Source organism: Pseudopodoces humilis, chromosome 2 (assembly GCF_049639895.1).
Source record: "Pseudopodoces humilis isolate 2021_Gansu_Grassland_sample_001 chromosome 2, ASM4963989v1, whole genome shotgun sequence".
NCBI classification, from domain to species: Eukaryota; Metazoa; Chordata; class Aves; order Passeriformes; family Paridae; genus Pseudopodoces; species Pseudopodoces humilis.
This window is the reverse complement of record NC_142201.1, coordinates 23,757,231-23,779,682: the sequence shown is the minus strand read 5'-3', so window position 1 is coordinate 23,779,682 and position 22,452 is coordinate 23,757,231. Positions and strand designations below refer to the sequence as shown.

The 22,452-nt window shown below is 37.9% G+C and overlaps 1 protein-coding gene across 2 annotated transcripts in view; it reads left to right on the top strand.

Moving 5' to 3' along the window:
- The window catches only part of COL4A1 (collagen type IV alpha 1 chain), a 120,181-nt gene extending 98,516 nt beyond the window's left edge, over positions 1–21,665 (top strand). The window contains exons 38-52 of one of the 2 annotated variants that reach the window (XM_014248595.2): positions 520–646; positions 750–830; positions 1,569–1,667; positions 2,168–2,218; positions 4,110–4,295; positions 4,944–5,077; positions 8,470–8,542; positions 9,240–9,311; positions 10,571–10,699; positions 11,986–12,084; positions 12,233–12,445; positions 13,190–13,367; positions 16,190–16,304; positions 16,926–17,098; positions 18,742–21,665. In XM_014248595.2, coding sequence (XP_014104070.1) covers positions 520–646; positions 750–830; positions 1,569–1,667; positions 2,168–2,218; positions 4,110–4,295; positions 4,944–5,077; positions 8,470–8,542; positions 9,240–9,311; positions 10,571–10,699; positions 11,986–12,084; positions 12,233–12,445; positions 13,190–13,367; positions 16,190–16,304; positions 16,926–17,098; positions 18,742–18,823 — 1,812 coding nt within the window. In that variant the 3' untranslated portion in view covers positions 18,824–21,665. Of the gene's footprint in view, positions 1–519; positions 651–749; positions 831–1,568; positions 1,668–2,167; positions 2,219–4,109; positions 4,296–4,943; positions 5,078–8,469; positions 8,543–9,239; positions 9,312–10,570; positions 10,700–11,985; positions 12,085–12,232; positions 12,446–13,189; positions 13,368–16,189; positions 16,305–16,925; positions 17,099–18,741 lie in introns of both variants that reach the window. The other variant, XM_088050975.1, reaches the window with a different exon arrangement.
- Positions 21,666–22,452: the final 787 nt, after the last annotated feature.

The following is a 22,452-nucleotide window of genomic DNA, read 5'->3' as shown; positions in this document are numbered from 1 at the left end:
TGCTCAGATACTGCTGAAAAGTGAACTATATTAATACTGTCTGTAAAGTTTAATTTAAACTCTAATAGTATCTAATAGGACTCTCATTTGTTTCATATTCCTTTTCTTAGCTGTACAATGACAGTTATCATGAATTTATAAGTAAAAATGGTAAAAATAATACCTGCTAATCTGGTAGCAAACTTACTGAGGACTCAAAAAAAGACTCACTTTAAGATGATGAAGTGTAGTAAGTAAATTAAGAGGCTAAGTTTGAAAAGACTTTGTATAACCAGCCTAAAAATGCATAGAAAATTGCTAATTTTCATAGGTAGGTATTAAGCAATTGCTAGATTAGTTAAAAATTCTGAGAGTGGAATTTAGGACCAAATTTAATCCTAAATTACGTTGTGTAGGAGTGGAAAAACAATGGAATTCTTTAAAAGTCGGTTGGATAAGAGGGGTGACATCTACCACTGCATACAGAAAAAAACTGTTTCTGAATTAATGTCTGCATTTCATGTGTGCTGCCTCTTCCAGGGAGAACCAGGAAGAACGGGCAGTCCAGGTTTATCTGGAGACAAGGGTGAAAAAGGTAGTGCAGGAATTCCTGGAATTCCGGGTGCCCCAGGTCCCAAAGGATCCCCAGGCATGGCAGGATTTCCAGGCAAGTATTTATGCTTTTATAAAACAGAAACTGAAGTGAAAAAGTAAAGTAAAAATTATATCAAATACACCCCATGGAAACACATTTTTCTTCGTTTTTTTAGGAAGCCCTGGCCGTCATGGAGACAAGGGTGAAAAAGGACTTCCTGGCTTAAGTGGGATTCCAGGTTTAAAAGGAGAACCAGGTAAAGAAATATAAACCACCAAAGGACACGTAAAATATTGTTCATCTTCAGGCAGTGGATAAAACAAATCTTTAGCATTCTACATTGATTTTGGCTCTGATATTTCACAGTGCATTTTTTCATTTCATAAGCAAAAAAGGTATTGCAGTTTCTTAGGTAAGTCTGGGTCAGTGTAGTGGGGGGGGCTCATATTTCTTTTTCACCGTTAGAAGAATAGATTTTACCACCTTCCACAGGACTGGTTGTTGTTACAGCCATTACTTCTGTTGTTTCTAAGTTAATTTAAAAACAATTTAGTTGATCTTTATGCCCAAACTTGAATCGCCACATTAGTATCATTTCACAGCTATTAGTAAGAAAATAGAGTATGGAGTAGAGTAAGTCCATTGCTGTTATTAACATTTTTGATCTTGGAGTCTTCTTTTCTCAGTTTTTTGGCTGCAGGACACATCATCTTACATAACAATGGACTGTGCTGTTCACAAGTCTTTGCTGGAGTTCCTGCATTCTAAACTCACTAAGATTCATGATAATTAGCTGTGTCAAAGTCTTTAATACTTGAGCCCTGTCTCAAACTGATTTAATTCAGAAGTAAACTCAGTGAAAAGCCACACTGCAGTCATCATGCAATATCTGTTTGGTCCATGTGGGAGCAAAATAAAAAGTAAAATTTTTCTTGAGAAAAAAAAAAAAAAAGAAAAAGTCATAGGTAAAATGAAAATGTCAATGATTTTTCAGGTGAACCTGGTGTTCCGGGTCCTGCTGGTGCCATTGGTCAGAAGGGTGAACCAGGTTATGATGGGATTCCAGGTGCTGCTGGTGCAAAGGGTGAACAAGGTACTGTGACTGTCATCTTCAGGTCCTATAGTATGAAAATGCACAGACACAGGCTGCACAAGAGTAGCTGGTAGAGGTGTGTACTAGCTTTGGTGAAACCTTAGAAAATAAAGTCAGTATTGATGTTTTATGATCATCTAGCATCACAATGTGATCATTTAAATGAGCAACTGTGTTTAATCAATGTAATCTTGCAAGAATTTCTTTCACAAGAGCTGGTGATACTTTAAAGAATTGTGTTTTGAAATTAATTTCAGCCCGCAGCTTAGCTGTGAAATAGTGGAGCAGCCTTGCCTTTTCTTCTGGTACAGTTTTCAGTCATACAGGACCTATTGTGCTAAGTACAATACCAGTGCATAACAAAAACAGCCTCTGCCCTGAAGAACTTTTGCATAAGCCATTTATTTGGAGTTTCTATTTGCATAATAGAGTTTTATTCATGACAAGTTAAATGTAAGTGCTTTCCCAACTTCTCATTTTTTGCTCTCTCTGTACTGCAGGTCTTCCAGGTAGAGGACTTCCAGGATTTCCAGGTGCAAAGGGAGATAAAGGTAAAACACTTACTTAAACAATTCTAAACCTCCTTCTGAACATGCTATAACCATAATTCTGTAATACAAACATATCTTCTATTTAATTCTTTTACATCCTTTGCCTTCTCAGAGTAGGCAGAAGCTCTGAGAGGTTCAAATACTGATTTCTGTTACAGTGTCAACATCTTGGAGTTAGATATACCCTAAAATAGGTAATTATTCATAGTGTGGAATTTACTGCAAGCTGTGGTGTGATAAGGTAATATAAATAACTCCTGTATTTGTGTGCTGTGTTTTTGACTCCAATTATTTCTGTTTTCCTACTAATTTTACAAGAATCAAAATCTAGTGAGGCTCTGTGCATCAGACAGCTATAGTTAGTGGTTTTGTGGCCAGGATAGTGTAGTAATTTCTTTGCCTGAATCTGTTTTGCAGCTCAGATGTATTAATTGCTATTACTTTACTTTTAATTATTTACTATAGCTCAATAGAGCATGTCTAAGCTATGCACAGGAGCATGGTGCAGAGATGGAAAAGATAGTAGAGTCCTGATGAGATCTCTATGAAAATTTTTATTACCTGGGCTCAGGACTTAACAGCCACATGACTATGACAATTCAAATCCCTTTATGTTCTCTAAAAAGTGTGTGACTGCACTGTGCTGTGAGAATGGTTTGATTGGCTTGAGTCCGTGATTGTTCAAGGTGTCTGTAATGCACCATGCTCCATTTTATGAAATAAGTATATCCTAGACACTAGGTTGCAATAGATAGTGAAGAAATATCAACCTGCTGTTGGTAAAGGAAATTGTGTATAATGGGGGAATTTTCAATTTTCATCTGGAAAGCACAGACTATTCAAGTAGTCCATCCGTGAAATGAACATGACACAGCAGATTTTGAAGAACTTACATAGCTTTAAATATCAATGCCCTACCTCACCCATTCATTCTGTTAAATACAGGAAACTTGTCAGGACAATCCAAAGTGATAAACGAGAATTTTGGAATATCTTTTATTTACCATCTTAGACTAATTAACAGTCATTAATTACTGCAAAAGCCCTAATGTTGGAGAACTTAATAACCAAAGCATATTTTCTAATCATAGCTCGGTAGGCATGTAGAGCACTAGATTATGAGAACACTTCTCTCACCTTCTCCATGTCTCATTTTATCAGCTCAGCTCCTTTAAAAATATCTGGGTTTAGAGTAAATATATATTCTGCTTTCATAATTTGTGTTCTAAATGTATTGTAGTTCCAAAGAAACAAGTCTAGGGTTTAAAAACCTTGTTCCGCTCAGGCAGAGTGCCAGGGATAGTGTTCTCTATAAATTTTGTTGCTCTTATTGTTGTACTTATACCAGTTACTCTATATTCTTTTGCTCAGTCTAAAATTAGATTGAATTGCAATCGTTAACTATTTGTACAAGCCTGAAAGTAAGTACAATGAGTCTAAATCTAGATCTTAGTAAAAAAGTATTCAGTTTTTCTCCAGGAGCAAGTCCTTTTGTGCTTAGTCAAGCAGAACATCCATTACTTGACTCTGACAATAATAATTGCTGTGGAGTAAGGGTTGGCTTATAAGTAAGTGGGGGCTTTATAAACTTTGTGTAAGGAGTGGTAGAGGGATGCTGAATGTTAATCTATTCTAAGAGTGACTAAAATAGCCCACTGATGAGTTTAGATAAGAAAAGGTATGTCAGTCAAACTACTTTCCTCATATTTTATATCATAATGTGAAGAATAATACAGTTTTCCTGAAGTTTTGCATTTTTATAGAAATGCAAAAAGTTAATGTCAGTGTTTTCAAAAAGAATAAAGCTTACTATGAGCGGATAATAAGGCAGAAGGTTTCAGTGATTGTGATCTTCTCTCTAATCGTGTTCTGTGGTTGTTTCAAATCTTAGGTGCAAAAGGTGAAGTGGGTTTTCCCGGATCCCCAGGAAGTCCAGGGATCCCAGGCCTGAAAGGGGAGCCAGGATATGCAGGTCCACCAGGCCCTAAGGGGAGCCAAGGTCTTCCTGGGCTACCGGGAAGTGCAATTGAAGGCCCTAAAGGAGACAGAGGGCCCCAAGGCCAACCTGGTCTTCCAGGTAATTCTTTATCTTTAGTACTAAAGTATTGCTGTTCATCGAGGCTCACCTAATTAATTATAATTGATAATACAATCAGTTTTGCATGTCTTTGTTTATCCTCTTCTCCCAGATCAGAGAAAGCCTTGTTCACAGGCAGTTTTGGCAGTATGTCCTAAAACAGGCTGATTTTATGTCCTCAAGCAGTTGGCTTTGTCCAGAAATCTTTTTAATGTTGAGAAGGATGCCTCCATTTCCATGTTTCCTTATGGACTTTATTTACATTTTTGAGGCATCTGAGGCTGTATTTTCCTATGTCCTGGAGGGTTAATGTATTTAAAAATGACCCAGCTTGGCCTTTCCAAGGCAGTGGGCTGTGCTAGGGGCTAAAGAGGAGAGTGGAACAGAGCTACAAAATATCTTTAGTATGTTTATGCCTGAGGATGAACTATCTGCTTGTTCTGCACATGTGGAAAGCCCCCTCTATTTTCAGTCAGCCACAGAGAGATGATTGGATGAGGAGTCCCCCTGCAACAGATTCTACTTATTTTCTTGAAATGTCACAACAATTATTTTGGTTCTGTCCATCTGTAGACCCTGTTTGTACTCCATCAGATACCTGCTGTAAACCAATTTTGCTACTAAATACTCTTTTCTTCTGTTTTTTAGGTTTACCGGGTCCAACAGGGCCACCAGGACCTCCAGGTCTGAAAGGGGCCAAAGGAGAGCAAGGGAGCAATGGCTGGCCAGGGGCTCCTGGGGGTCCAGGAATGAAAGGTGATCCAGGCTTCCAAGGACTGCCAGTAAGTTCCTTTTAGCACACTCCAGAATTGCTGAAAGCTGGTTCTTGTAATTAATGGATATATTAATCATACAGTTTCTTGTTCAAAATAATGATATTTTATGCTCAGTGTGCCTTTGGACTCAGAGCTGATGATGTAAAGTCAGCTTGAAAGCATTTCAGTGCTCTTCTTGGAAAGGCTGCCCCAGTGAGCTAATGAACTTACTAGAAATTTATAGATAGTGAGTGGTAACATACAACACCCAAAATATAATTTACAGTGTTTTAACAGTATGGGATGGCTGAAGCACATCCATAAATTCAGCAAATGCATTAGTAGTTAATTTTAAAGGTTGCATATTTCACAATAAATTGCCTTCTCAAAATACCTGAACTGTTTGCTTTCATTATAAAAGCTCTCAAATAAAGTGCAGTTCAGTACTGTCAGTGATGAAATATTGCTGCTGATTTAGAACTACAAACAGGCAATAATACTATTAATACATTTTTGTCATATATTATTAATTTACCCTGTCCTAAAATAGTTCCTTTTCAGTATACTAGCAAGAATGAAGTAGAATAGGACAGTCACCCTGAATAATTGGTCTTCTATATTCTTTCTCTCAGAGTATGATCCCTGTTTCCACACTGAAAAATATGCTCTATTTTTTAACTTTTCATTCCTTTTTTCCTACTACACTAGGATTGAGATCATTTAGCCCAGAGTAGAAGGAAGCTCAGAGGGGACCTTATTACTCTCAACAATTCCCTGAAAGGAACTTGTAGCCAGATGGGGGTCAGTCTCCCAAGTAAAAAGTGACAGGACAAGAAGAAATGGCCTCAAGTTATGCCAGGGGAGCTTTAGATTGGATATTAAGAAAAATTTCTTCACTGAAAGGGTGGTCAGGCATTGGAATGAGCTGCCCAGGGAAGTGGTAGAGTCACCATCCCTGGAAGTGTTCAAAAAATGTGTGGATATAACACTTGAGGTGTTCGGTTTAGTGGTGAACATGGTGGTGCTCAGTTAATGGTTGGATTTGATAATCTTAGAGGTACTTTCCAATCTTAATGAGTCTATTAAAAAAAAGAACAATAAAAATAATATTCATGAGAAAAAAGGATGGTAAAATTCCTAGTGTACAGAAGGAAGAAAGACTCAGGAATAAGGTCCTGATGTGAAATGCAGGACTTTAAAGGTATACTTTATTCTTGATAATGCAAAGAACTAGTGCATCTTTCTCTGCATCCAGGAGTCACTTAGACATAGTCACTTAGTCACACATAGACATTAAGGATTTGCTTCCATGTTCAGACCTTTTTATATTAGATACCATATTCTACCATACTATACCATCTTTGAAGGTAGTAAATTCCAACATAACACTCCAGTATATTTTCCCTAGTTTAGTAATTTGCACTACTTCTTCAGAGAGCTTAATTTCTATACCCCAGGCAATTGTAAAGCTTTTCACTGGTTGATATACTGGTTGATATACTGGTAGAATTACCACTCTGAGACTGTTTGCTGAGAAAGAATGGGAAATGCCTAAGGATTTTGATTCCATGCTTTCAATCAGAAAAAAATGTTTCACTGTCCTTGAGCCATAATTCATAGTGGCGGGTTGTTAACTCGGTGTGAAATGCTGCAGTGAGAGTGGTATTAAATACTAAGCTTCCTCTGGTGATGCATACTGAGAGGAGTTTCTAATGTCTTCATCTTCCCCAATGTGACAGGCTCCTGCCCTGATTATGGCTCAGTTGGTCATACAGGTCTCCAGGTACATGGTTACCTATATCAAAAGGAAGATTTTGTTGCAACATGAATGACACAACCTGTCCAAAAATTGTATCCAAAGAAAGTAAATGCAGAGATCAGACTGTGAAATACAAATCTCATGGGTTTTTTCCTGTTCATTTGAATGCTGAAATGAGAGAAGAAACATTTACCTGAAATAGTTTTGTTCTCTTTGGAACAGATCCAAAAAAGAAGTTGTTTACCAAGCTGTATCTGATAAGAAAAAAAAGCTTAAGAAATGCATACTGTTGGGGCAAATGTATTTTGATGGAAAGCTTCCAATAAACTCTTATAAATCTTTTTTATAATTATAACCCAAAAATACATATATTTAAAACTCCCCTCTTTTAATGTGACTGACTCATAAGTGCCTTCTGAATGAAAGTCAGCCCTCCTGCTTTGGGCTTCAGAAGTTTGCATATTATGATACAAAGAGACAGCCATTTCTTTAAACAATCCTCCATACTGTGACCATGTGACTGAAGGAAACCTGGAAATCTTACTACATTTATGCCTCCCTTAGCACTCTTGAAGGTAGAATTTCTTTTGTTTAGGTTTGGAGTCTCTGGAAGTTTTAACTGTGTGCATCCATTTTTGAACTGGTCATCTCTTCTCCCTTTACAATCAGTGGAAAGAATTGGAAATTTGTGGTTCTTCTCAATAGAAACATCTAACTTGCACTGAAAGAAAAATCACTCCTTTGTGCCTACTCTATTGCTCTGCAAATATGACTCCTACTGTTGGTACTATTTTTCACTGGGAATTCAGTTCACATCTGCTTCTGGTTGGTAGGTTACTTAGGAAAGGGATTTTATTTCTTTCCTCCACCTGTATTCCACGTTTTATTATACAGTGAACTATTACTGCCGTACCAAATCAGCCAGGGAGAAACTCTAAACTATACTTACAAGCTTTTTGCAGATGATCTGCAGCAGACACAAGAAAGAAAGAAAATTGGCAGCTGTTTGAATGACTGTTTACAGTGTCTTTTGAAATAGAGTCTTGGTTTTCCTTGAAGAGAGGCTACAGTGAATTTGTTACCATTGATTTCAGGGCTACAGTTTAGAAGGGTGAAGGCAGAAGGAGGAGTTCCCATTGTGTTTGAAGTGTTTTAAGTCCTTGAGTGTTTTAGGCCTGTTGAAAAGTAAAAATCTTCAGAGGATTATAAATTGTTGAGCATATTTAATTTCATCCCTTGTGTGAATGTAGAAGTTTTCAAGCCTGCTGTGGTCTAGAATTACCCTATTTACTTATCTAACTAGCAACCTCCTGCTAAGACTGCACTGCAATTAGTATCTGCTGAGATATGTGTTTACTGATGTTTTTCATAATAATATGGTCTATGGTTGAGAACCTTTTTACTGGCTGCAGTGCTAGAAGGACCTCATTCTGATTTGGTATTTTTGTGAGACAATAAGTAGTTTAGAAAGAGCAAAGTGTCACTCATGTTCCTGTAGGAGAAGCTTCCCATCTAACCAAGGGAGAGAATGACCTTTTCCTAAACTTAATGGCTTTCTCATATTATATTTTTTTCATAAGTTTCCAGAAATACACAGCCTGTTTGAGAGTATTATCATAATAGTGTAGGATAACTATATTTCACATTTTCTTTTATGCAGGGTAGTCCTGGTTTGCCAGGAGATATCGGTCCAAAGGGTGATCTTGGACCTCCAGGAGTTCCAGGTGTTCCAGGTGAGGAGAAAACTTAACATACTCCTGAAAAGTATGCAAAAATGTCTCTTTCATATTCTTCCTCTCTCAAAAGAGATGTCCGAAGAACATTGAATCTAGGTTTATTATTGCTGAACAGAACACTAAAAGCTGCATCAAAAAACATACAAAAATGTTGAGATTTTTGAGATTTTTTTGTCTCTTGCCTGTTCTTGCATTGCAAATATTAAATGTGCATTTCCTTTAAAAGTTGGACAAAAAATAGATTGTTAGATACTACCAGTCAAGAATCTTCCAAGATTTTTTTGAGAATTAAAGAGGCAATATTATAGCTATATGTGAGGAAATGGGCTCTGTATGTGTCCCTTGTTGATTATATTCCTGCTACTGTCACCATCATGTACATGAAAACACCAGTTGTATAAAAAAATACTGTCATAAATAGAAAAACATAATGCTTTTAATCTAGAGAATGATATTTTTAAAGTAAGAGAACTTTGAAGAGAAGAGAAAAAATAAGAGAAATTTATTTTCAGACATCATTTCTTTTGTGACTTAGTGGTGTTTGTATCATGTTCCTGCAAACAGTTAAAAAGTGCTTGTGCAAATAAAGTCACGTCCTTTTCAGGATCATAGGGTCATACATGATTATTCCACACATATCCTTACAAATCAAGAAATTACTGAATTGTCATGCAAATATTTCCTTTGACTTCAGGTCCAAAAGGAACTCCTGGCTTCCCAGGCCTTAAGGGTGAGCGAGGTGACCAAGGTCTTCCTGGATCTATAGGTATAATAAAGACTTGTGCTTTTTTTCCCAGATGTTTTTGGTGAAATTGTTATTTGTGATTAATTTGTGGCTATAACTCCATCACCCTTTTGTTCTGTTCTGTTCTAAAATGCAGAATATGAAACCAGATATCATGTATCAGCATCTGAATGGTCAGATTAGAATCATAGAATGGTTTGGGTTTGAAGGGATCTTAAAAATCATCTAGTTTCAACCTGGCATTGAATACTTCCAGGGGTTGAGCTTCTGTAGCTTCTCTGGGAAACCTCTGTTCAGTGTCTCACACCCTCACAATAAGAAATTGTCCTTCTTAAGTCCAATCTAAATTTACAGGCTTTCTGTAAGCACTTATTTCTTTCATGCTGTTGCCCCTTGTCCTGTCACTCCAGATCCAGACTCCAGAGAGGTAAAAAAATCTCTCTCATAAGCCCCTTTTATATATTGAAAGGCCTCAGTGGGGTCTTCCCTGGGCCTTCTCTTCTCCAGGCTGAACAAGCCCAACTCTCTCAGCCTGTCTTCATAGAAGATCTCTTCCACCCCTCTGATCATTTCCATGGCCCTGCTCTGGACCTGCTCTAACAGGTACATGTCCTTGTATAGGGGACCCCAGAACTGCATATAATATTCCAGGAGGGTAGGAGAACAGAACAAGGGGGTAACATTACTGCTCACACTTCTTTTCATGTAGCCCTGTATTGGCTTTCTGGGCTCATTCTGCCAGCTTTTCTGCCAACTCATCCCATTTTCCATCTACCTGTGTTCCCCAAGTTCTTCTCTGCAGGGCTGCTTTCAATCCATTCATCCTCCAGTCTGTATAGATATTGTGGATTGGTCTGTCCCATGTTTAAGACCTTGCACTTGACCGTGCACTTGTTGAGCTTCACGAGGTTCCTCTTGGCTCACTTGTCACACATGTCAAGGTGCTGTTGGATGGCATCCCTTCTTTCCAGCATATTGACTACACCACTCAGCTTGGGGCTGTTTGCTAACTTGCTGAGACAACTCCATACAACCAAAGGTCTGGACAGCTATTTCAGTCCATGAGAAGTCTGGCTGGAGGTATCAGCATAGATAGGCTTCCGTTTGGGAAGCTTTGCAGTTTAATTCATGTGTAAAGTCTAGGACATGTTGATATCTTGTGACTCCCTGTGAGAGGCTCCAGTCTCTGCATAAATGGCAGTACATGGTAATGTTTTTTCGCTTTTTAAAACATTGTGCAATACTAAATACGCGCTGATTTTCTTGGTTGATTTCCGCAGGTTTACAAGGCCCACCAGGCCCACCAGGTCCTTTCCAGCTTATTAAAGGGGATCCTGGCTTACCTGGACCTGTAGGACCAGTTGGTCTCAAGGGATTCCCAGGACTTCCTGGTCCCAAAGGACAACAAGGTGAGAGTTTCTAATTTGCCAGTAGAAATACGTTTCAAGTAATGTAAAAATAGACCAAAGTTAGGCTAGATAATACAAGATTTTTGGTATAATATTATCCAGTTTTTGTAAGCCACTTGTGTCAATGATGAGGAGGAGAGTCCTTTTTGAAGCTCATCCAAAACAGATGCCTTCCTGGTGATTATTTTACAGGCTCTCACTCTGCAATCACATCGGTATCTGAGATCAGCAGTAAGCAGAATGACTTGCAACACTCTGCTCATCCTTTCCCCAAAATGGAAGCTTGTTCCATGGTCCTAGATTTCTTCTTTTAGTCCAGATATTGCAATTTTTATAAAGAGTAGGTGAACTGCAAAAATGAAACATGCTAGAAAGTAAGAGAATGGAGGAAAAGGTAGGACAAATGAAATGCTGGCACAAGGACATGTCCTTCAGAATGATGGGACATGGAGAGTGGAAACTCAGGAGTTCTAAGATTCTAAGGGAAAGCTTTTTTCCTGAATGATTTATGTTAAGTTGATGGGGAATTACAGTGGAGGATAATGAATATCTTCTTCCTTGTTAATATAGTAGATATGAAAGTTTTCCCTTGAAGGTGGGGATACAATTCTGCGACTGCTATCCTTTAGGAAATGACTGTGAAATAATCTCAGTGACTGAACACAGCATGGGTTTGCTTATACAGGATCCATTGTTCCATCACTAGTAGTCAGTTCAGTACATAAACACAATATTACTCTTTGGGTGATCAGGAAAATGAAAACTGTGAGCATCTAAAGCTTCTGATGAGTTACTGAAATGTTGCTATAATGCTGATGGTTTAAAACAGTTGACTTCCTTTTCCTGAAGTCAGATTTGCTGAGTTTATGTAGGATTCATAGCATCCCTAAAAATTGCTAAAGGGAAGACATTACATATATCTGCAAACTTGTTTGGGAAGAAGCTAAGAGGATTGCCATCTTCCCATTGTTCATCACCATACTTTTTTATGATCTATTTTTGATTGACTCATATGATAAGCAGAGAGAGGAGATTCCTTTTCATATTCCTGGCAAATGCTATTTATTTTAGATGCATGCTCTCTCCTTACTTCTCTGTTCTCTACAATAGGATCACTTTGCCTGGAGTAACCCTCATATGTGCTCTAGATATGGAACTGTATGCACTGAATCTGAATAAGTTTAGTTTATGCTGCCGCATACCTGTGCTGTCCTGTATTAAAAGCCAAAAAGTCAAAACTAACATGAAATAATATCCATTAATAATTATTCCTTGTTTTTCAACAGGGGTGACAGGACCTTCAGGTGTACCTGGACCACCTGGTAGTCCCGGCTTTGATGGTCAACCTGGGCAGAAAGGAGAAGCTGGTCCTTTTGGTCCCCCAGGTAAGTCCCTGCATTCTTCAAAGACTTGATTCCTTCACAGAAAAATAACACATGGTATTGGGTGTGAATGTATCTAATTACACTTCTCTAGTTGTGTAAGGAGAGTACTGCTGTCTGCAGAAATAAAAGGAGCCTCTCTGTGTTGTAGGGCCCAGAGGATTCCCGGGTCCACCTGGCCCTGATGGCTTGCCCGGGGCTATGGGCCCCCCAGGGGCACCATCTGTTGCTCATGGCTTCCTTGTCACCAGACACAGTCAAACCATCGAAGAACCATCGTGTCCATTTGGGACAAGGCTGATTTACCACGGCTACTCCTTGCTTTATGTACAAGGCAATGAAAGAGCGCATGGCCAAGATCTGGGTAAGTAGAGACCAAATTAGAATCCATGGCAAACCAAATGTTTCTCTCATTTGTAGAACTGTATTGAGCAAATCTGTATTGTTGCTCTGGCTCAGACCTAGGCATCCCAGAACAAGGAAGATGTTGCTGTACCACAGTGAATACAACCCTTAGTTACTAAGATGGCTTGTGGGGCTTGGACAGTCTGATGGAACTGGGTGTGCTCTGCCTTAACAGATTTTTTATGGGGAGGCCTTTATTGCACTCTACAACTGTCTACAGGGAGGGTAGAGAGTATGGAATTCCTTCTCAGAGGGTCTCGGTGACAGAAGAAGCAATGGACCACAAGTATGAGATACATTTCAGTGAAACATAAATAAAAGCTTTTTTATCATACTGATGGTCAGCCATTGAAACAGAACCCCAGAGAGATGGTTGAATTTCTTGCCTTTGGAGGTCCTCAAAACTCAACTAAATCTGGAGCCAAGAAACCAGGTCTAGCTGGCAGGGCAGTAGGATAGATGACCTCTAGAGGTCTATTCCAACCTAATGTATTCTGTAATTCTACAGGCAAGACTGGACTACTCCTTTCCTTGTCCCATTCCTTCCTCATAAAGCTAAGAGAATTCACTTCCTCTGAGAAAACTGGGCCCTCCAGAGCAAGAGTTCTCTCTCTTTTTAGCTGCTCCTGGAAATAATCGTTAGGCAGTTGGCAGTGGTTTAACAAAACCATGTTAAGAAGTAACCTTTCACTTAACATTTCAGGCACAGCAGGAAGCTGTCTTCGTAAATTTAGTACCATGCCTTTCTTATTCTGCAATATCAACAACGTCTGTAATTTTGCATCAAGGAATGACTACTCCTACTGGCTGTCAACTCCTGAACCCATGCCAATGAACATGGCTCCTATCACTGGTGATAATATCAGACCATTCATCAGCAGGTATGGTTTCAGTTCTACTGTATTTGTAAAGCAAAAAAAGCCTGTGGAAAGAGCATAGGGTACTTTATTTTTCTGGGCAAGGCTTTTAATCTTTATATTTGTATTTCCTGCCTTTAAATTTAAAGTTTGAATTCTTTTGATGAAATATTTCAAAGTGTACATGTTTTCAGTTTAGACTTTGATCAAAAATAAATCCATTTTGTGGGAAACCCAAACAAATAGAATAGCCTATTTTGAATATAATTGAAATGAAAAGATTTACTTTGAAATGCTATCTTGCAAAAGCTGTGATCTACTTTAAAGGAGAAAAAGTTGTGCAGTTTTTCTCAATTCTCGTCCGAAACACTTCTGGTTTTTTGCCTAGCCATAGCTAGAAGCTTTTTAGGGCTCAGTTTCCTTTTGTTTGAAAATGGTAGGATTTTTATCATACAGTAGGCTGACAGGCTTCTTCCATTGTTTTAGACATTCTGCTTGAATACAACCATTATTGTCTGAATTAAAGGAAACAATTGCAAAATCAATCATCTGGTTTTTTTAGTAATTCCAGATTTGAAGCTGGTATAAAGAATGGTGCCTATATCAGAGATATAACTGTTCTGCATCAATGCAACATGTTGAACTTTTGGTCCATTTGAAATTTTAAGACCACTAGAAAACCTCTCCTGTCATAACATGTACAGTGCTGAAGGCAGAGTTGTGAGCAAGTGTGGCAAACTGCCCCACCGTTAGATATGAGTCTGATAAGGGAATCTGACTTACAGCTTAAGTGATAATCATTAGATATGGGCATTACTGTCCTTTCTGTCATTGCTTCTAATCTGTATCAGCTCTTGCTGATCCCTCTTCTGGCCATATTTAATGAACGGGAGTGGAGATTGCTGGTAATGATTTCTCAGGCACATCCAAGAGAAAGGACAATCCAAATCATCAGTAGATTGTATTCTAGACATCTTGGATGTTCAAAAAACTATATGGTTCTACTGCAAAACATTTGATGTTTATTTTGCAAAGTGGAATGCATCTTGTATCTGCATCTTGTACTGCAGTTGTACTCTGTATTCTTTCTTTTGGCTGAGTACCAAAGAAGTTGGTATATTTTGAAAATGAATGGGCAGATTGAGGACAAAATTGTCAAGAGAGACTATAGCTTTTGTTAGTCTTAAATTTTTGTTTGTTTGTTGCATGTGAATGGAAGGGGCTTGGCTTTCAGAAAAATTCAAATTGTCAGCCTCTGAAATTCATATTCCTTTTATGCCCTCCCATATCATGCATCCAAAAGAGCCTTTAACAGTCATGTTTGAAACTCTTGCCAAAGGAGGTACTAACCAACACTTTGCCTTACCTTATGCCTACGGATTAGCTTTTGCACCATAAAAATGCGTAAGTGTGTATATGTATGTACATATGTGTATGTGTGCATGTATGCTTATGTGTTTTTCTCTTTTTAGTCATAGCAATGAGTGAAATAGTTGTAATACTCCTTTTAGGAAATTAGCAAAGAATCTGGAAGACACTTCTTTTAATTTGTTTTATTAGTTAATGCTTTTTAACCAACAGTTTTCCCTGTCCAAATGTTGAAAATGCATAGAAGTGTCACTGCTACCTTGAATCATAGGACTTCTTTTCCTGTAAGGCCTTCTACTGAAATACCAGAAATCTCTTGAAGCAAAGCAGAGCTCTAAGAATAGAGGCAGCTTTACATTCCTTCTTTTAACTTACTCTTTCATTGATGTGTTTCTTAAAATAACTCTGGCTTCTGCACTAAAGATGAAGGCAGTAGGTATGAAAGCAGTCTTCACAAGGCAGAAATAGAAGGCTTTCATTCTGAATACCTTTGCTTCTCTGTGTTTTCCAGAATCCAGCTTAATCCATTTTGCACTTGATTCTTTTCCCTGTCCTGATAACAGGAATCAGACAGTTTAGTTTTGAAGCATTTTCATAATTGCTAACTGCAGCAGCCAGTTGAAGAGTTGTACAAGAAAAAACGGATTGTATCTAATGAATTCCTTATTACCAGCCCCCATATTAAAATTCCAGCCCACCTCATGGCTTTTTTATGATTCTTCTGTGAAGGCATGATTGGTCATTGGATTATTCAGTAACCTAGCAGTTCTGAGACATGAGGAATTTGTCTAAAGTAAAAGAACTGGTGCTGCATGCCTTTCTGGAGAATTGCTTTGAAGTTTGTTTTGCAAGTTACTTTGCTAGAAATCTCTACTGGAGACACAGACCACAAATGTAAATAAAAAACACTTTCAAGGAAAATGCATGAGAAAGAGTCTGCATTAGATTAGATTAGCAGTGATTATGTTTGTAAGACATTTTCCAGAGAGATGGCTTTTTCTCTGGAAGTCAGAGCTAAGTTTAGGATGATGAATTGCTGTTACTTGTTTCTGATCACAGTAGACCACTTGTAAGTGATACTTGCTGAGTTACCATGTTTGGCTATTTGCCTCCCATGTTCATGACATTGAGCACTTGTAGAAACTTCAGTACAAACAGAACTAGAAAAAGAAAAATACATGTAAATATTCAGATAAGTGGTCTCTTGTTCTTTTCTCATAGGAAAGCTAATAGGAGTACATTTAATAGTTGAACTAAGTAAGGAAGAAATCAGAAGTTTACAAAGTAAATTAGAAATTAACAAAAAAAAAAAAAAAAGAACCAGTTGGCTGTTTTCCTAAATGAAACATTGTGATTTTCCATTGGTTTTGGACGTGACAACAGTTTCTATTTCAAGATTCCATAAAGAAAATAGCTTCTGAATAAAGAAGTATTAATCCTTAAGTGCATGCAGCTCATTCATGTCTTGGTCCTTCTAGATGCTCTGTATGTGAAGCTCCTGCTATGGTAATAGCTGTTCACAGTCAAACAATTCAAATACCACCGTGTCCTGAGGGCTGGAGTTCACTTTGGATTGGTTACTCCTTTGTCATGGTAAGTGCACTGGCACATACTCTGAGCTGAGGAAAGCATTTGTTTCAGGGTTTTGATCTACAGAAAGTTAATAAATGACTCTGTCACTTCATGTTTTAGGAGGGCATTAGACCTCCATCCTTTGTAGTGACTTCAAAAAGAATCTGATCATTTTCCCAGGCAGGGCTTGGGCATGGTCTGACACACAGTGTGGGTCCTGAGCTGTTAGCACTTGGCAGTGGGAGAGAAGCCACTGTAGTGTGGGGTGTGAATGGAGTTACTCTATTCAGATGAAAGCCATACCAGACCTTATGCCTTCTGGACCAAGAGCTAGCCCTGGCATATTGCTTACCTAGAGATGGGTCCTGCTGTCTGTCCTGAAGGACTTCTGTGCATACAGCTGCCCCTGAAGCTGATATTGTTGATGTGTCATGCTGCTGTTGAGTGTGAGAACCCAATGCCATCTCTGGAGCTTTCAGCTCCACCTTCTTGTTCCTCCTTGCGCTGAGCAATAGAACAGCAGATGGACAGAATAGAGGACACGGAGAGAAGTGCGACAAAATATTTGTGCGAGAGTTCATTGAAGATGTAGCAGAAGAGGTAAAGAGTTCCTCTCTGACCAATGCTTTTGCATTTTCCTAGCACACCAGCGCTGGTGCGGAGGGCTCTGGCCAGGCCCTGGCGTCCCCTGGTTCCTGCCTAGAGGAGTTCCGCAGCGCTCCCTTCATTGAGTGCCATGGCCGGGGCACCTGCAATTATTATGCAAATGCTTACAGCTTCTGGCTTGCCACTATAGAAAGGAATGAGATGTTCAAGTAAGTTCATGATTTATTTATCACTCTTTGAGACTCAGTTGAGCTTTATCACTGAATAAAATAAGTATTTTTTTGAATGTAATACAGGTTCAAGTATTGGCTGTCCACCAGCTCAGTTAATTTATGTAGTTAACTATTTTCGTAACAGAAAGAAAAAAATAATAGTAGCTTCTAGGGGAATTAGTAAATGTATCATCAGTTAGTGTTTGCCATATGTCATTTGTACCATGTATTTTTATTTTCAGAATAATCTAACAATGTTCACAATTCCACTATATTTTAGGTTGTATTCACCAAGTGGTAGCTGGGATAGGCTGACATACTGATTGAAACTAGATTAGAATATAACATTTCCCTTAATGGGTGTTAACATATAATAGAACCACTTGCAATTGGTACAGGTGTTAAACTAGGTGAGTTGAACAATTATTTACCGTTCCCTGATGTTAGAGGAAGTACATTTGAGTAAAATGCAGCTGGTGGTAATAGGCTTTGTTCTGCTTTCCTGCACATAAGTATTTGTCAACACAGACTAATTTGCTCTATATGAATGTTATTAATATGCTAGCACATAGATCAGTTCCCATGTCTGCATAGCTTAGCTGGTCAGCAGACATTCCTCTGGAGTGCAAGCAATCACCCTCTTCCACCATAGTCCTGACTGCTGCTGCTGTTACCCTTCATCTCTTCATGTCTTCTAGATCTGTGAATGCTGCCTTGCCTATCTCAGAACAAAGCAGGTTGTTTAGCCAGTTTTCCCTGTTTGTTTATCAGATAGTTGTCATTGGAGTAGGCAGAAATATTGAGCACTGGGACTTGATCACTGGGGCTGTGATAATCTCATCAACCAGAAAAACTACCACCAAAACCACTCCACCACTGGGGTAAACCCTGGATCCCTAGGAAAGAGGAAAGCTGGTCAGAAAAAAAATTGAGACTGAGCACTACAGTTGTTTCCATTTCTCGAGTCCTACCCAGAGACCTCTCCGCTTCACATCCTTTTCTGGCTACAAACTGTGCCTCAAATTAATAAAATAAACCCAGATCAGGGGACCTGCCCTTCTATCATAAATCACAAATACTCCTCAATTTCCTGTAAACTCATAATCTTTTTTAATGAAACCATTAAATGCAAGCACACTTTTGTCTGAAAATTATTTATTTCTAGTTGCTAGGAGTAATTCCTTATGACAGGTTAGAGACTAAAGGCTTTGGTTTTTGTTTCTGTATGACATCACATAATTTCCTTTGCCAGCTTTTCATTTGTCTTTAAAGTCACAAGAGTTAGCAGAAACTCATAAACAGAATTTAGCTGCTTTGCCCAATTTTATTTTATTACCCAAATTCTAGATGGTTTTAGAAGATGGTTTAAGGATCCTTCTTTAACAGATGGTGTTCTAGGTTAAGGACATGTTATGCCTTGTGAAAGAACTGAATTCTTCAGTAATTGTAAGTGTGCAATGTTTAAAACTAATCTTAGGATAGTTTGTGACCAAACTTGGAAGTGATTACACACTGGAGAACTTAGGAACACCTTTTTGATTCAGCAGAGGCTGGAAGAGAGACTTGAATTCAAAGTTGGTGTTGTCAATCATAAACCTGAAAATTGTTAATGGGCCTTTTAATTTCTTTCTTTTCAATAGGAAACCAACTCCGTCAACTTTGAAAGCCGGGGATCTACGCTCAAATGTTAGCCGTTGTCAAGTCTGTATGAGAAAAACATAATGACTTTTGAATTTCAACTAATTTCACACAATATGGTGCTATTCGTTTAACAGCAATGAAGCCTAGACATATATCATATGTACCTCATTGTTGTCCAGTATGAAAACAGTAAAGTGCCTTTTAGGAACTTGCATAACTAACACACACTGCTTTACTGGCCCTGTCCTTGCTAAAGAAGAAAAGAGACAACAAAGATAAGCTTCAAATGTTGACATGCCAAATGGCACTTTTGATCAAAGTATATGTATTTTTTATATAAATGCAATGCACTGATAGAATAAAAAGTCAGCATTTATCCAGAAAAAAAATGCAAAGGTGCTAGGAGGTATGCAGTTCTGCCTTATACTGTTTGACCCCCCTTTTCTAGTTCTTGTATTATATATTTAGATTCATTTTTCTTCCCCAGATAAGTTTGTTACCGTTATCTAGGTGTCTTAAAATCCCAGACTCTTAGGTATGTACTTATTGTTCTTGTACAAAGAAATACTAATGTAAAAAAGAGGTTTGGGATTACAGACTGTGGTTAAGCAACATGTAACCATCTTTTCACAACATAGAGTGGCATCCTGCAAACCTTTGCTTCTGTTTGTAGCCTTTAGCATTGTCAGTATTAATGGGTCTAGATCTGGAAGAGATTGCCAAATTGGCTTCACAAATAGGCAAGTAAGTGTTTCTGCTATGTTGGTACTATGCAGCTTCTTTGTGCAGTAGAACAAACTTTCCTGTGGAATAAAGAATGATCCAGCAATGGTCAAGAAAAATATATATATAAATATTTTAGTAATTTATATAGATATCAACCATTAGGCAAATCAAGCTCTGAGTTTATAATTTCAAAAAGAAGCTTACAAAATTTTCTTCTTTTCAGTGTCATGAATTAGGTGTTAAATGCCAAAATATGATGTGAAATGTTCATTTTACATAGCCATTTCAATGCTGAAGTTGCAGAGACTGAACCCAGGTTAATAGTTATTTGTGTTTATAATAGTAAATCCTGCTTTGAGCTTATAGTCTTTATTCTGTATTTAATATTTTTCAGGGTTTTAAACACTACTCACACACTGAATGACTTGATTTTGAAAAGTATAAGGCCTTAATTTTGTTAATATTGTGCCAAAAATTTCTTCAAAGTGGCCTCAGAAATATTTCTAAAGAATTTCTATGCAATGATACCATTGTTTGAGCACGTCTGTGTCCAAAAATGTTTTATGGACTATTACCATGAAAATACCAAAAGATTTTTGCAAATGCCAAGGCCTTTGTGTAATTTCTTACATGTGTATTTCTTAAAAATTCAAGTTTGTAATAAAACTATTTGTGTAAAAAAAAACAGAAGAAAGGGAGATGTTTTTACTAATTTGTTATTAGCATTCATTTACAGCAATGAATTAATTTTTAATAAGTCACCAATAAATGCACAAGCTTGATGCAATCCTAGATGATTTTTGTTTTGCACATCTTGCAGATGTACAAAGCATCTTCTGAAGGGGGAAATAGGGCACTGTACTGACACCTCTGTTGTAATCTTGTAAGAACTGAAACTGATAGATGAACCATGAGAAACTTATCACTGAAATGTATTTGATAGGAGCACATTATAAAAATCTGCTAACTTCATCTCAGCTCATGGGAATCAATCAAATTATGCACATTTTTCACTTTCCCTTTGAATTTTTCATGCACAAACAGAACTGAATTATACAGAATAAAAATTAAAATATCTCATATAACTTTGCTTGTAAGTGGGCAAGGTGAATCTTGGCTCTGGTTGAAGAGGAAATGGGCCATGCTATCATTTTCCTTGGCAATAGCACATAATTTACTAAAGTTTCATGTTGTTTTCCAAAATTTGTGAGGACACTATGGCTGCTGCATTTGTTTTGAACTTGGCTTTCAATTAAAAACCTTCAGGACATTCTCTGACCAAATGCCTGAAGGTTCCTGCATAGAAATTGGCCATTTCATTAAGCAATGATTCTTAACTTTCATGGAAGTTCTGACAATTGATAATTTTATTTGTAAAAGACAGTCCTCATGAAAGTTCCTTGCTAGTCTATAAAATAAAACAGTCTGATTATGCCTGAGCAGCCTCGTGCAGGGGTTTCCTAAGGGACTCTTGATATCCAGAAGAAGAGAAGAAGACTATAAGGTGATTCCTTATGGCATCTTGGAAAAACTGTGCAAAAATTCAGTCTTCACTGACCCAGAGCATCCAATCTGCTGCTCACACTCTACAGTTTATCTCCTGGTCATCTAGGGATTTAATTTTCTATGGTCAAATTGTCTTAGAACTGCCAGACAGTTTTGTTTATAAAGTCCTTCATGTATGTTTAAATCAGCTGGGTGTATATGAACCCCTGTCTTCTCAATTGGGAGCATTTGGAAACAAAGTCCTTTAAAAATTTTTGGAAACTGCTTGAACTGTAGTTTGATGTCTTCTTTATCTAACAGTAATTATTTATTCCATAAGCTCCAGCTTATATAATGACATAAAGCATTCTCATGCTTAAGATGCTATTTCTTCTTAAATCAGTCATTAAACCTTTTGGTGCTTATTGAATATCAGTCAGATCTCCTGAAATGAACTCTAGGTTTTGATGCCCTGGGTGAGGAAGAGCCCGTGTGAAACACTGCCTTGCTTTCAAAAACCTCTTAAGTGCCCTGTATTCAGGCATTTATGGCCGGCGTTGTGGCTACAATACCGTTTGTGTCAGGAGGCAACGGCGAACTCATCAGTTATTCAAATCGTCTTGCAGAAACTTCAATTTCAGGAGAAAATTTTTGAGTGCAGTACTTGAAGAGTCGCTGTCATGTTCCAAATAAATGCATTTCTAAAACAGCAGGTGGTGCCCTTGCTCTCTTTGTGGTAACACTGGGATGGACAACTTTACACTAATACCTTGGTCTCTAATCTGCTAACATGACCCTATTGAATATATGATTTTTTTTCCCATGTCTCTGTCCCTATTTTGACATGTTCTAGTCACCAGGAATTTTATTTTGAAATAGGACTGGAGCAGTTTTGAATTAAAAAAAATTCTATACATACTGCAAAATATAATATAATTAAATGATCCAATATATATTTTGAAGCAAATTATGCCTTAGCCTGTGTGTCTTTTTGGATAAATGTACGTTCAGTTTTTAAGTGTATCTCTTACCCATTTCATAGTGGTAACTTACTGGATGAAATACACTTTATCTATGTAACAGGACTCCTGAGGTCAATATCCCCATACTAGACTCCTAGAAAAGTGATTGTATTTTTGTGACTGAAATTGTAAAGCTGCATGACTTTTTGAGAATTCCTTTCCTATCTTCCATGTTTTACAAATCTGTAATAATCTGCACTAACTGCATAAAGTGAAACATAAACATGGATCCAGGATTGTGGATCTCAGAGAACCAACTAAATAGAAAATACAGCACCTGGCACAAAGAAAGATCACTGACTAGTTGAAATGACCGCAATCTTAGTATCTGCCTGTATCCCCATCCCTTAATCTGTAGAGGTGGTTGGCTATGCTTGCACTGGGACTTCTGGTTTGTCAGAGGTTGCAGTGGAGCTTTTTTCCCTCTGCTGGTCATGTCATGGCAGTGATGTGCTGCCCACTGCATTTTCACCTCTT